The sequence below is a fragment of the Grammomys surdaster genome, unplaced genomic scaffold (genome assembly GCF_004785775.1).
Source record: "Grammomys surdaster isolate TR1022 unplaced genomic scaffold, NIH_TR_1.0 126531, whole genome shotgun sequence".
NCBI classification, from domain to species: Eukaryota; Metazoa; Chordata; class Mammalia; order Rodentia; family Muridae; genus Grammomys; species Grammomys surdaster.
Window position 1 is genome coordinate 688,466 of NW_021621323.1, and position 13,126 is coordinate 701,591.

At 39.4% G+C, this 13,126-nt stretch overlaps 1 protein-coding gene across 2 annotated transcripts in view; it reads left to right on the forward strand.

Annotated features, from left to right (window-relative positions):
- Window positions 1–6,188, forward strand: part of Bmpr1b (bone morphogenetic protein receptor type 1B) — a 38,734-nt gene extending 32,546 nt beyond the window's left edge. For both annotated transcript variants that reach the window (XM_028760435.1, XM_028760434.1), the window contains exons 8-10: window positions 1,248–1,423; window positions 3,619–3,749; window positions 5,763–6,188. In XM_028760435.1, the coding sequence (XP_028616268.1) occupies window positions 1,248–1,423; window positions 3,619–3,749; window positions 5,763–5,888 (433 nt within the window). In that variant the 3' untranslated portion in view covers window positions 5,889–6,188. The remainder of the gene's footprint in view (window positions 1–1,247; window positions 1,424–3,618; window positions 3,750–5,762) is intronic.
- Window positions 6,189–13,126: the final 6,938 nt, after the last annotated feature.

Here is a 13,126-nt window from a genome sequence, read left to right on the forward strand (position 1 = left end):
TGGCAAAGGAAAGGAGAAGAAATGGCTGTCTTTTTAAGCATGCATGTGGAAGTAGGACTGCTGTCGTGGCAGTTGATAGATCTTGAAAATCTTTTGTCATTTTCTTTTGGCCTTGTTGAGAGGCAAAGAATTTAGAGAAGAGGGGTGGAGTCTAGAGACAAATCTTACTAGTGTCATTTGGTAGCAATTACCTTTCAGTTTCCCAGCAGAGATGTAGCTTACCACACATTCCCTAACCACTGCCTGGTCTCTCAGATTCCAGTAGGCATAAAGGATCTAAGAGTTGAGCTGACAAAAAAATCTCTATCAACTGATGCCAGAATGCACCTACAATTTTCCTGATACTTTCTTGGGTGACCTAGGCTAAGATGATTCTTGTTTTCCTTTCTCAGTATATAATCTTGAATATAATTAGAGCCTATAATTATCTCTTTTCCTATATTATTTTTGTGTGTCTAGAACCTAAGATTCCCTAGTTGGGACAGCCACTGCATTCTTCTAATAATTATAAATGACACATTGTAACATGTTCAGATACGTGTCAATTCAATACCTCCTTTGTACACACAAAATATTTATTAGTGGAATAGAGGGGGAGAGAAGCTTTTCTTTATTGGTTCTTTTAGAGTTATCAGTTTCATACAGTGTATTGGGTGGTGTTTTTCCATCTGAAAATTTCTAGCTTTCCTTTAAATGTATACCTGGCACACTTTTCTTCCTCACAAACCATTCCTAAGATGTTTTAGCCAAGTTGATATATGTCCTTACCAGCTATAAGAACACATGAATTATACTTAATTAAGAGAAGAAAGATACACTTCAGATATTTACTTGATACTGTTTATTTTATGTGCTGAGACCAGTTTTGTGTAAGTCAGGCTGGCCTCAAATTCGTTCCACAGTTGAGGCTGGCCTTGAACTCCTTATCCTCTCTGCCTCTATATCCCAAGGGTTTGGATTGCATGTGCGATTTACTATGAATAGCTTTTATTAGATATAGCAGTAATTGACAGTTTAAATTTAATTTTGTACTAATATAATTTTATATGTTGGGGCTTTATTCTCATTTAGTTGCACATGATCTGGATGTTTAATCTGTGGATGTTTAACTTTTGCCAAGAAATGTTTTTATGAGGAAATGTTTTGTTCCCTGAAAGCTTCTCTCTTTGAATTGCCCCCGACACGCTCACTCAGAGAGCCACTGCAGCGTCTCCAGTGCTGACAATGTCTCCTCTTCTTTTCCTTAGTGACACAAATGAGGTTGACATCCCACCCAACACCCGGGTTGGCACCAAGCGCTATATGCCTCCAGAAGTACTGGACGAGAGCTTGAATAGAAATCATTTCCAGTCCTACATTATGGCTGACATGTACAGCTTTGGGCTGATCCTCTGGGAGGTTGCAAGGAGATGTGTTTCTGGAGGTAAGAAAGAAACATCTTTGAAAAGCTACTCATGGGGGTAGTAGCAAATCCTTTCTGATCAGAAAGGATTAAAGTTGGCACATCATATACAATATCAGATTCTCTTTCCTTCCCTGTCTTCATTTCTGTTGATGTAGTCATAATCCTTCCAGGAAATACTTGACATATTAGAACCATCTTTGCTGGCTACCTCCTCTCTTTCTCTGGCCAGTGAATATGCTCTTCCAGATTCACTGCCAGCTTCCCCTGGCTTGTCACGTGATACCCTAAGCCTCTTGTTCTACCATCTCACTTCTCTTAAAGGTTCACCAGTAGTTACTCCAACACCCTATCCTATCCCTTCCAGCTTCTTCTCACCTACCTGCTGGACCTCATTCCAACCCCCTGCAGCAATCTCCATACTTTCTCTGCAGAGGTAACCTGGAGACACAGGAGAGTGGGGCACCTATTCCTGAACACTTATTGCCTTCCTTCCTTCTTTCCTACCTTCTTTCCTTCCTTCCTCTCTCCCTCCCTCCCTCCCTCCCTCCCTCCCTCCCTCCCTTCCTTCTTTCCTTCCTTCCTTTCTTCTTTTCTTTCTTTCTCTCTTTCTTAGTCTTTTTGGTTAGAATGAAAAGTTAAATGAAATTCAAGCATAAAAATCTTATTATTCATGATATTTTTTCCATAAGCATAAGAATTCCTAATAAGGCCAACTGCTTGGCATGGGTTCTGGAAACCAAATTCTGATCCTCGGCAAAAGCAGCAGTGCTTGTAAGCATTCACCCAGCTCTTCAACCCCTGGTTCTGTCTATGTCTCATGTAGTTTGTATACCTAGCTTGCCTTGCCATTCCTCAGTCCATCCATGTAGTGAGTTAACTAGGGATAGTCTTTACTGTCAAGATGTATCTGGGTCAGCATCTCTAGAGTTAGAAAGAAAACAGTCAAATGAAGTGAAGTCCACTATGAGATGGCCCAGTCTTTCATTACCTGTGTACTGAGAGTACAGTGAATCACAGTTGAAGAATAGCAAACATGGATAACAATGTAATAATGCTATACAGTCACAGCTTGTCCACAAATGACAAACTGACAATGTGTTTGAACTGATTAAAGAAAAGTTTTAAATCATTGTGTCCCTTATATTTTATATGAGTTTGAATTTACAAAAAAGAATATAACACAAACTCTCTATTTTTTTCTGAATAAATCCTCAGTGAAGTATGGTTATAGTTAATGTTTGGTTTTGAGACAGCATTTCACTGTGTAGTGCAGATTGACACTGCACTATCTGTGTAGTCCTGCCTGGCTTTGAACTTAGACCTGTAATCTTTCTCCCTCAGGTTCCCTAGTATTAATAGGTATGTGCCATCTTCCTAATGAATCTAATGCTGTGACAGGTGATCTCATAACTTGATGGTTTCATAATGTCCTGATAAAAGTGACAGCATTCCTACAAGAGTGGAATGGTGTAAAGTCTGGGAGGTTGTTCAGGAACCCTCTCCATCACTTGAGGACAGTGGTTACTTAGAATTACCATCATCAGACAGTGTTAAAAAGAACATACTAAAAATAGCTTATCTTCTTAAAGGACGGGCCAGAAAATAGTAAAATTAGCTATTAGACTGGCTGAGATATGTAAACTAGAAAATTTAAAGAAGAAAATTAAAATCAGATAATTTTCAAACCTAAGATGAATCATGGCTAGGTTTTTTTGGATATACAACTTTTCAATATTGAATGTGCAAAACTCCTCATAATTAAACACAAATAAATGAATCTGACATTTGTTTAAGTAGGATATTTTTCCAAACTTACGATGTTCTCAGTCTCACATGCCAGCAATAGAAGCAGTTATATGTGATTTGGCATCAATTCAAGATGCGGCATCTAATTTTATAATGAGACTTAATATGGATGTTAAAAATATAACTAGCTCATGCAAATTGAAGATGCTTGTTTTACCAGCTCTTGGAATGTAACCAGGAGATGAGGGGAGTGCTTAAGGACCTATGAAAGTAAGCCTTGGGCTCCCTATTATTTTTTTGTAACTTAAATTGTCATTTGGGTAAATGTTTTTTCAAGACTTACTTTGTTGTTAACCAGAACCCGTGTTAAATGGCAATAGAGTTTTTTTTAAATTGAGGAAATATGTATGTTGGGCATATTTTTACTGTTTTGTAGAAAATAATATTAGTAATAAACATGTCTTCAGGCATAGTGGAAGAATATCAGCTTCCCTATCATGACCTGGTGCCCAGTGACCCTTCTTATGAGGACATGAGAGAAATTGTGTGCATGAAGAAATTACGACCTTCATTCCCCAATCGATGGAGCAGTGATGAGGTAAGACCAGGCTTGGGGAAGGCACGGCTGACTTCTAAAATATGCTTCTGCTTGGTCAAAAATTGTAATATGCATGCATCCCTGGTATTCATTTTGATGGTGACAGCAGTGCTGTCTCATTGCAGTATTTGGATAGAACTATCTGTAGTGCATGGAATCTATTCTCTTTTATTCTGATTTTATTCTGTCAGTTACATAACATAGTGGTTGGTAGTGATTGAACCTGCATAGCATTGTTTGAAGTGGACCTGATTTTGGTTCCTAGCACACAACTGCCTGAGAACATTATTTCATATATCACCTGTGACATTTGCATAATAACAATTGTTTCTTTCTCTGTGTGTCTTTTAAAGTACTGTGATTTTTTCCCTTCCATTGACAAGTCTAAATCTGTCTTTCAAGATTTTGATAAACAACAGAAGGCTAGAGTTTCTATACAGTGACATGGTACAGGTGGCCCCTCAGGGTGCTGGTTTCTTCATCAACAAAATGCTTAGGCCTTGGGATGAGAGAGAAGGCTTATTAGTTAAGTGGTTAAGAGGACTGTTTGAAGTGGACCTGATTTTGGTTCCTAGCTCACAATTGCCTATAAACGTAACTCCAGGCAATCTGATGTCCTCTTCAGGCATCTCTGGGTACCTGACCTCTTAGATACGTGCACATACAAAACACACAATTAAAATATTCTTAAGTTTTGAAATTGAAATATAATAACATTATTTTCCCTTTTCTTTTTCATCCCAAACCCTTCTTGTGTACCCTGTGCTCTTTCTCAAGTCCATAGCCTCCATTTTTCAAATTATTGTTACACACACACACACACACACACACACACACACACACACGTACGTATTGTATATGTATTCCTAACTATATAAAGACAACCTGCTCTGGCTAAATAAAGTCACTTGTACATCTATAATCAGGATGAGAATGGGAAATAATCTTTCTTAGGGAAGAGCCCCTCAATTGGTTATCAAACTATATATTAAGTATAATATATATTTATACATACACAAATATATAATATAAAATATTTTATGTATTTGATATGTTTGCTCAAATTACAAATCTGTTTATTGTAAGGGTTTAAGTGTTAACCCCAAATAAGTGGGAAAGGCTGCTGCCAGGCTGGATAAAGTATAGGGAACAGACCTGGACTCTCGACTTGTTTCCTGTCCCAGTGTCTCTCCATCCACTTTCCCACATTCACTCACCCACAACCAAGTCTCTGGCATGTTGCAAAGTCAAGATGAGTTTGAAGCACATTTTGGGTCCAACAAAGACAAGTGCATAGAATACTGTTCCTAAAGTAAGGTGTTTATGTAAATTCAGTCAACTGATCTGTTGGCCTGGTGTGTAGTTCTTGCATTGCTACTTAGTCTATGCTTTCTAAGAAGCCATGCAGAGAGCATTGTGAGGTGCTGGAGTTATATTCTTCTATGGTAAACTGTGGGTATTAGTATCATTTGAAAGCTCTTCATTCATGATTTTTAATGAAGGGAAATTTTGCCTTGCAGCAAGAACAATTGATAGGCTACAGACAAACCCAGGAGAAAGTTTTAGCAAAACTATCCACAGGTCATTAATCTTGTTAAGTGGTACAGCATTGTGCTACTGTTAGAGCAGGCTGCCATGACTTAGAAATACCAGCATTTCTTTGAGCAGTACAGAATTAGATAAAATATCGAAATGTATTATATGTTGTAAATAATCTAGGGCATAGAACTATGACTCACTGAGTATCATGTTTGCTTAACACTGTCATTAAAGTTACCCTGCTCCTCTCGCAAAAACTCATATTTTCTCTTGTCACGAGGGAAATATGAGAGTCTTTGTGAGGCATGATCAGTTCACATGAAAAAGTTTGAGTGAAATTTGGTGTTCATACCTCACTGGTGCCTTAAAAATAGTGCCAGAACTCATGAACACCAAATAAAACCCAAATCCTGAGTGCAGTATAAAGAGTCCATGACCCTGACTTCGCTCCAACATTGTTCCTTTCTCTTTCAGTGTCTCAGGCAGATGGGGAAGCTTATGACAGAGTGCTGGGCGCATAATCCTGCCTCCAGGCTGACAGCCCTGAGAGTTAAGAAAACACTTGCCAAAATGTCAGAGTCCCAGGACATTAAACTCTGACCTCACATACTTGTGGACAGAACAAGAAATTTCACAGACGCATCCTTAGCCCAAGCCTTGAACATTGTCCCACTGGCCAGTGAGTTCAGACTTTCCTCTAAGAGAGCAAGATGGACAGACACAGAGGAATCTAGAAACATGGATTCATCATGGCTTTCTGAGGAGGGGAAACTGTTTGGGTAACTTGTTCAAGATATGATGCATGTTGCTTTCTAAGAAAGCCCTGTATTTTGGGATTACCATTTTTTTTTAAAAAAAGAAAGATACTTTAATTTTTACCAAAATAAAACAAGTATTGTAGATGTTTTAAGCTTTATACAGCTATAGTTTAATAATAACAAAAGTTCTTCCTAGAAATGTTCCTGAAAGTCAAAATGTTTTCCCATTGGCAAAACACTCTTGCACTCTAGAAAACAGAACAGCCTGTGAACATAAATTAGAATTCAGCTTACTTGCTTCCCTGCTCCAGACACCTCAGACTGTTTGGGCCAGCTCTGCTCTGGGCTGCCACTGCAGTGTGACAACGCACGCATACAAGTCCCACCTGCCTGGGACCACAGATTGAAATCCTCCTGCAGCTTCAGCCAGCGTGGAAGAAATGAAGGGTTAATGTCACTAATAGGAACATGTGTTGGTGGGTTCTTCAGAGCTACTCTTGCTTCTGGGTGTGTGAGGCAGCTCTTTCGGGCAATTCCTCCCCTGCTTTCATTAAACACCAGCAAAGCTTTCTCATGAGCAGAGAATCGACACGTGCCTGCCTTTGTTCTCGTAAATCAGAAGATCCATATTAAATAAAACTGTCACAAGTGTGATAGAGAGAGAGACAAGGGACATTAAAATGGAAGTGATTTGAGCTTGTACTATAAGGAAGGCATGCCAATGAGGCAGAGCAGAGGCTGAAGAAGCAGCAGATAGAAGGCTTGTTTCTTCTATGTGCCTAAGTACCCATCACAGCAGCACAGGAAAGAAGTGTGCACATCACAGTTTGTATAGATATGTATAGTTTTATGTTGTTGTGTTTTCTAAATCTCTAACTTCAGAGACAGAGAGGAAGCATCTGATCTGTCGGGTTAAAGTCACTGAACTTTAATTTAAAAGTAAGCAGAGGAAAGTTGATGAGGTCATCAAACATCATGGCTGCTATGATTTCTTCTAGAATAGATATGGGTCTGGTATGGACCTCTTACTTGGCCATTTCATACCTTAGATATGACTCATTTATTCTCATGCATTTCACTACTAATTTATTCTGTTTCTCTAGCATAGCACACGCACAAAACATCTTGTGATTCAGTCCTGTGAGGTCTTAACTTTTGACTATCTGTGCAAAATCACTGATACGACCATTATTCCTCAGAAATAGGACTTCAATGAAGTGTGAAACGGCACACGGCTCTCTCAACTTTATTCACGTAGTTCCTTACTGTGTTTCTTCTATCATGATTAGAAATTGCCTACTGGTTATTAAGAAAGGTCAAAGTACTTTCTTTGCCATAGAAAATGACATTCCTTCCAGAATCCTCCAGGGGGCAGTGTGTTCCTATGCATCTCACTGCTGGGTGCTTGAAAGATGGAGACCTTTGGAATAATGGACAGCTGCATGAGAAATGAGGAAGTGTTTCACTCTTTCTCTGGAGTAGACGTTTGGCTGGTGGGCTGTTCATCTGGAAAAAAAATCCTTGTGCTCAATGTCTTTGAGCTATACCTGGAGTTTAGGAAAACTGTAAAGAGACGTGCTCCTCCGTGCTCTAATTCACTGTGTGGTACTGCAGGGCCACACTTTAGTTTCCAGTAAGATAGATTTTTCTCAGCTCTTGAATTTGAAAAGATAAAGACAGCTGGTTGTTAATTTAATGGTCATTACATTTTGTTCTTATTGAGGCCAGTGCAAGCTAAGCCACTGAAGAGCCTTTTCTCTGTTAAAATTATATTTGCTATAGACAGTTTTTTCGTATATTTCTGCCTAAGTGTGGCAGTCATCTGAGCCTGGGAGGAAAACCTTATTGCCTCTTAGACACATCCATCTGCAAGCACCTATGTAAGCATTTTGCCAGTTAAATGGATTATGTTTTGATTTTTATTTTCTGGGGTTTTCTTAGGTGTAAGTGATGTTGCGGGGACCTTTTAGGTCAAACTGTGTTTTCTTATAGGTAGATTCTAAAATGTGGGCAAGTTTTAATCAGAATGTTTTGTGACGAAGCCGTTGATGATGTAAAGTGTTCTAGATTTCTAGGGTTCCTGTGAAGAACGAGGAGAAATTTAAGTGTTCAAATTTCATGTATATGGTTCATTTTATTGCTTTGGGAAAAATCAACTGCTTTTTTTTGCTAATTATCAACCTTATTTATTCAGTATAAAAATCTTGAAATTATTGAGATCCTTTAAAAGATCCACTCAGTTATTAATGAATTTCAATAAGAATTTATAATTTATTTATGAATATAATTTCTGTCTTATGAAAACCTAATTGATACAACTAAGTTGTTGTTAAGGACTACCTGTTGACTTCCTGGTAATCCATGATAAACTTTAAACTTCTAGCATCTCAGAAAATACATTTATTTTTGTCCTTTGCTTCAACTTCTTGCAAATTAATAATATAATTGACTGCTGCTTATCCTCAGGACTCTATCAAAGAGCAAGATTTCCTTCTAACTCCTCTCCCCTGATGGAATCCTAAATTATTAATTGTTAGATAAGCTTTGTATGTTCAAGTTTATGGTTGATGTGCGTGTGTATATATTATATAAATATAGATGTATATGTATATATGTTCATTCTGGAGTCTGGCACAACTCTAGTATGTGGATGAGAAAGTAAAATATTATGGATGATAAAGTCCTAAATGAAACATAATATTTATTTATGGAAGCATGTACATTGTGAACTCACAAATGAAGAGCAGTAAACAGTATGTTTGACTCAGACAGAGCACCTGACATCACCACTTCCCGTTCTTTGTATTTCCTCTAACAGAATGCTTTTTAGGAGACAGGCTGGGATTTTAATTCCAGGGAATTTGTTGGCATATTCCCATTGGCGTGTAGTCCAGGCTCACAAGTACCTAATAAGGACTGGCTTTCATGTTCCTCAGGCCAACCATATTCATCAGGAGTGTTTTGTTTTCTGTCTGGACTCACACTCCTTGGTTTGTGGATGGAAAGGCAGTGAGAATACTTAAAAAAAAAAAACTTGAACATGTTTTGGTGGTTACACCATCTCAGAAACCCCCAGTCCCATAAAGAGCTGAAAGGAAGGGGCCTGCATCAAAACTGATATAATTTAACAGAACTAATTGTTACATAAACTAATGCCATAGATTTTAAGAGAAAATTTGGTAATATTTGGGAGGGGGGTTTCTTTTCTGTCTGTTTCAAAACAAGACTCATTTGTGTTCTTTAGGGGAACCAGTGCCTTATGGAATTTGTATATACTGTAATTGTTCAGGGTTCGGGAACAAACAGTTGTTTTTGTTACAAATTGTGTATGACTTTGTTTTCTTATTTCCCACAATAAAATGGTGTCATCCTTCCCATTCAAAAACTATGACTGTTGTCTCAGAGTTGGGCCTTTTCTTTGTCTTTGAAATGACCTCATTCATGACAGCATGTGGAAGGGCAGCTTAGGAGGAGGCAGAAGGCAGAGCAGGTAAGCCAGTGGATGGTGATTCTGAGGTGAGAGTGAACTGGTGTCTTCCACTTTCTCTGTTTAGGAAACCAAGTCATCTTCTGGGGGTGAGTGGTTGGTGGTTTGAGAGAAATGAAGAAAGTGTAAAGTTTCACTGTGGAAATCAACAGCTTACTTGGAGATACAGCTGGCTAGAGGCAATGCTCTGGACCAGTAGAGGGTGTTGATATTCAATGTGGGTCACTGGATCCCAGAGCTGCTTGAGGACCAAGACTCACTCCCATGTCAGTGCTATGATAGTAGGTCTGAACGTCTCAGTCTGTTTTCTTCCCCATGAATATTAGACCAATGATAATACTACTTGCATGGGGTGTTTCAGAAGATGAAATGAAGTGTGTATCACCCAACTGTAAGCACCAGCTATTCTATCAGCACTTAAACAAGCCCTTGCTGCCCCTTGTTTTTGTTGCTTTGTTTTTCTTTTAATCACACATCATCTATATCGTAGGGTTTAATCAGTCATGGGAGTCAGTGTGCCAAGAAAAGGAAGAATTATTATTGATGCCCTGTGTCATGAGCCTTCAGAGTACAGCATAAGATACACTTAATAAACAACAGCTAGGTTACAGGACAGACTCCCAACAGTGACGGTTCTTTAGTGTGCTAGTGGTTACTGAGAGGGGTATGACTGAAATCCAGATTTGGGGAGCAAGACCATCGGTATTGATTACACCATTTATTGAGCTGAGAAGAGGTAGAGGGTGTCATCTGAAGTAGTAGGCTTGGATTAGTGGACAAAATTGTTGGTGATGAAAACCCGGAGTCCAAGTTTTGGGATTTGTGCTTGTGTATTTTGAAATCCTCAGTATGGTGGCAGGTTCACAAATATTACAGAAGCAAATTCTCCACATACCATAGGAGGATGAGTAGGATGTCAGCAGAGTAAGGATTAGATTCAGTGATGGACTTGAAGGACCTAATGGTCTGAAGGGCAAGAAAAAAGGGTGACAGCAAGGGAGCCTCGGAATGAAGGAGAGAAACTAGCTCTTTGGGTGTGGGAATGAGACTTACTCTTGTTTCAGAAACACCCCTCATGGAACCAGAAAGCCCTCTACAAAAAGGAAATGGGGTGGGGTTGGGGGCAAGGCCATTCTTTCATTGAGTGTAGATCTGGAGGACAGCTTGGGAAGCTTGTGTCTGAGGGACTCATTTGAGATTGAAAGAGAGAGGAAAGCCAAGACTGTTTGCACTGGGCAGTCAGAAAGGTTGGTATCATAGTAATCAATGATTGAAAGGCATGACATTTTGGCATTTTAGCTCTTACACTTGTGACAAGAAAGTACACCACAGTATTTGGGGTTCAGATGAGCTTAACTCTGTTCTTTAATTTTTTCCTTTTACAACTCTTCAGAAATATATAATCTGTGAGCCCCTAATATTTTAACCATACCTTGAGATAACATGCTCTTCTGCCCCTCCTCCCAGGCTCTGAAAATCTAGAACAAGTGTATGAGTGTGGAGCTTCTCATGAGGGGGAAAACTAGAGTTGCTCATCAATCCAGTTTTTCTTTTCTGACAGTTTTTCTGGGTGTGCAGCTAACAGCAGCTCAAGCCTGAGGAGACTTCCTGTTAGAACCACAGTTGCCATTCTCCATCTTCTGCATGCTGTGGCTCAGGCCACACTTTTCATAGGACTGCAAGGCAAGTATCAGCATCTGCTGGAGCTAAATGGATTCTTCTCTTTCAGTGGGTCACTTTCTATGTGGCAGGTTTGTTTTCTCATCAGAAATAGCAGCAAAGGACAAAGTACAAGGAAGTCTCCTCATTCAGAGGAACTATATAGACTCTGTAATTCCTACTCAAGCTCCTGATATATTTATGCAGTTGGAAGGTCTATGGGATTGAGGAGGATTCTTTACCATCAATTGACAGTGAGGAATAGATTCAGGGCAAGGTCAATCTGAGAACTCTAATGACCTCATAAACATGTTTTACGGATGAGAGTTCACTGATTTGACCTTGAAACACATTTGCATATTATCCAAAGTGTGGGTGACAACATCAGTGAAACTTGGAGCTACTGAATCTCAAAGAGGGAAGAGGTTGAGGCTAAACTGTATTGTGGAACATGGGTTGCATTTGCTTTGTGGCTAACTGGCATTATTTGCTTCTTAATCAAATTTTCATTCTTTTATCCACAGACATCCCATGGTGTCTATGCATGCAAGGCCCCTTTACTTATATTTTCATTACTTCTTTATCTTTTTAATAAGTACTTGAGTTTATCACCATTGTGTAGGTCCTGAAGGGGAAAGTTCTCTTCGCCATCACAGTGGCTTACCTTTATTGGTTAGCCAAGATAAACAAAAGGGTCAAGGGGCAGATGGCAATCAATTTACAGTATTTCTCCAAGTCAATGTGTTATTGAGCTAACTCTGCTTTTCCTCCCAAAAGGCTTTCCATGTCATTCCTGGAAACTTTCTGCTTGCTCACCTGAGTAACTGAGGTCCTGCCCTAAGGTAGACATATATTCTGGGATTCATGGTAGCTCTGGGCTGCCTCAGGAGGCTTGTCTTTTGTTTGATGTCATTGTAGTTCTTTGCAAGCTCTACTGGAGATCAGATCTTTGAGTGTAGCACAAGACCATGTTTATAATAGGCTCCAGAAAATGTTGATACAGGTGCTGGAATGGGCTGCTGTATAAATTGCTCACTGGTATCCCTGAAAACTTTTCCACACCCAACAGGTGCATCCAGACAAAGGAAATCAGAGCCTCTCAAGGTGGGTCAAGGCATTGTCCCAGGGATTGCTATGTGTAATGTTGCTGGAGAAGCATCCTTCTAGAACTTTACCCTATGGAAGAAAGTTGTGATTACCATTCATACAAGACCCAAAGATTTTTTGCCTTACTGAACACAAAATCCCCAATAACTTCTGGACACAAACCATCTCTTTGTTATAAAGAATCAAAGCCTCTATTGCTTATAAATATAATTTATTACCTGTTTAAAAATTCTTTCTTACATTTGTACATGTTGGCTGACAGAATAAATGCAGGCAATTTACAAACCAAGGGGACTGCAGGAAAATTGGGTGAGGCAACAAGGGAGAGAAAAGAGGCACACCCAAAGCTGGTATCCCTCACCTCCACCACACAGCAAGGCGATGAGTGAAATGCTAGAGAGCACTCTTCAGCCACTGGGATCATTAGAAAAGGAATTGCATAGAAGATACAGCAAGACAGAATTCCGTAACAAAGGAAGAAGTGTTCCATATCTGAGAAGCCAAGGTCATGTTTTGCTAAAAAAAGAAAAACTGACAAAGCATAAAATTTCAACCTGATACTTCTGAAGTTGAACTGGTCCAAAGAAGACAGCAGGAGGGTGACCCAGCCTCTTTTTCAGCAGAAAGCTGACGATTGTTCTCTGATGAATATGCATTTTCTTCTTTAGAACGAGGAGGAAGATTACTGGTTCCTTACAGCTCAACATTATGCTTAATACACACAACACTGTGACGTCACACATACACACACACACACACACACACACACACACAAGAGAGAGAGAGAGAGAGAGAGAGAGAGAGAGAGAGAGAGAGAGAGAGAGAGA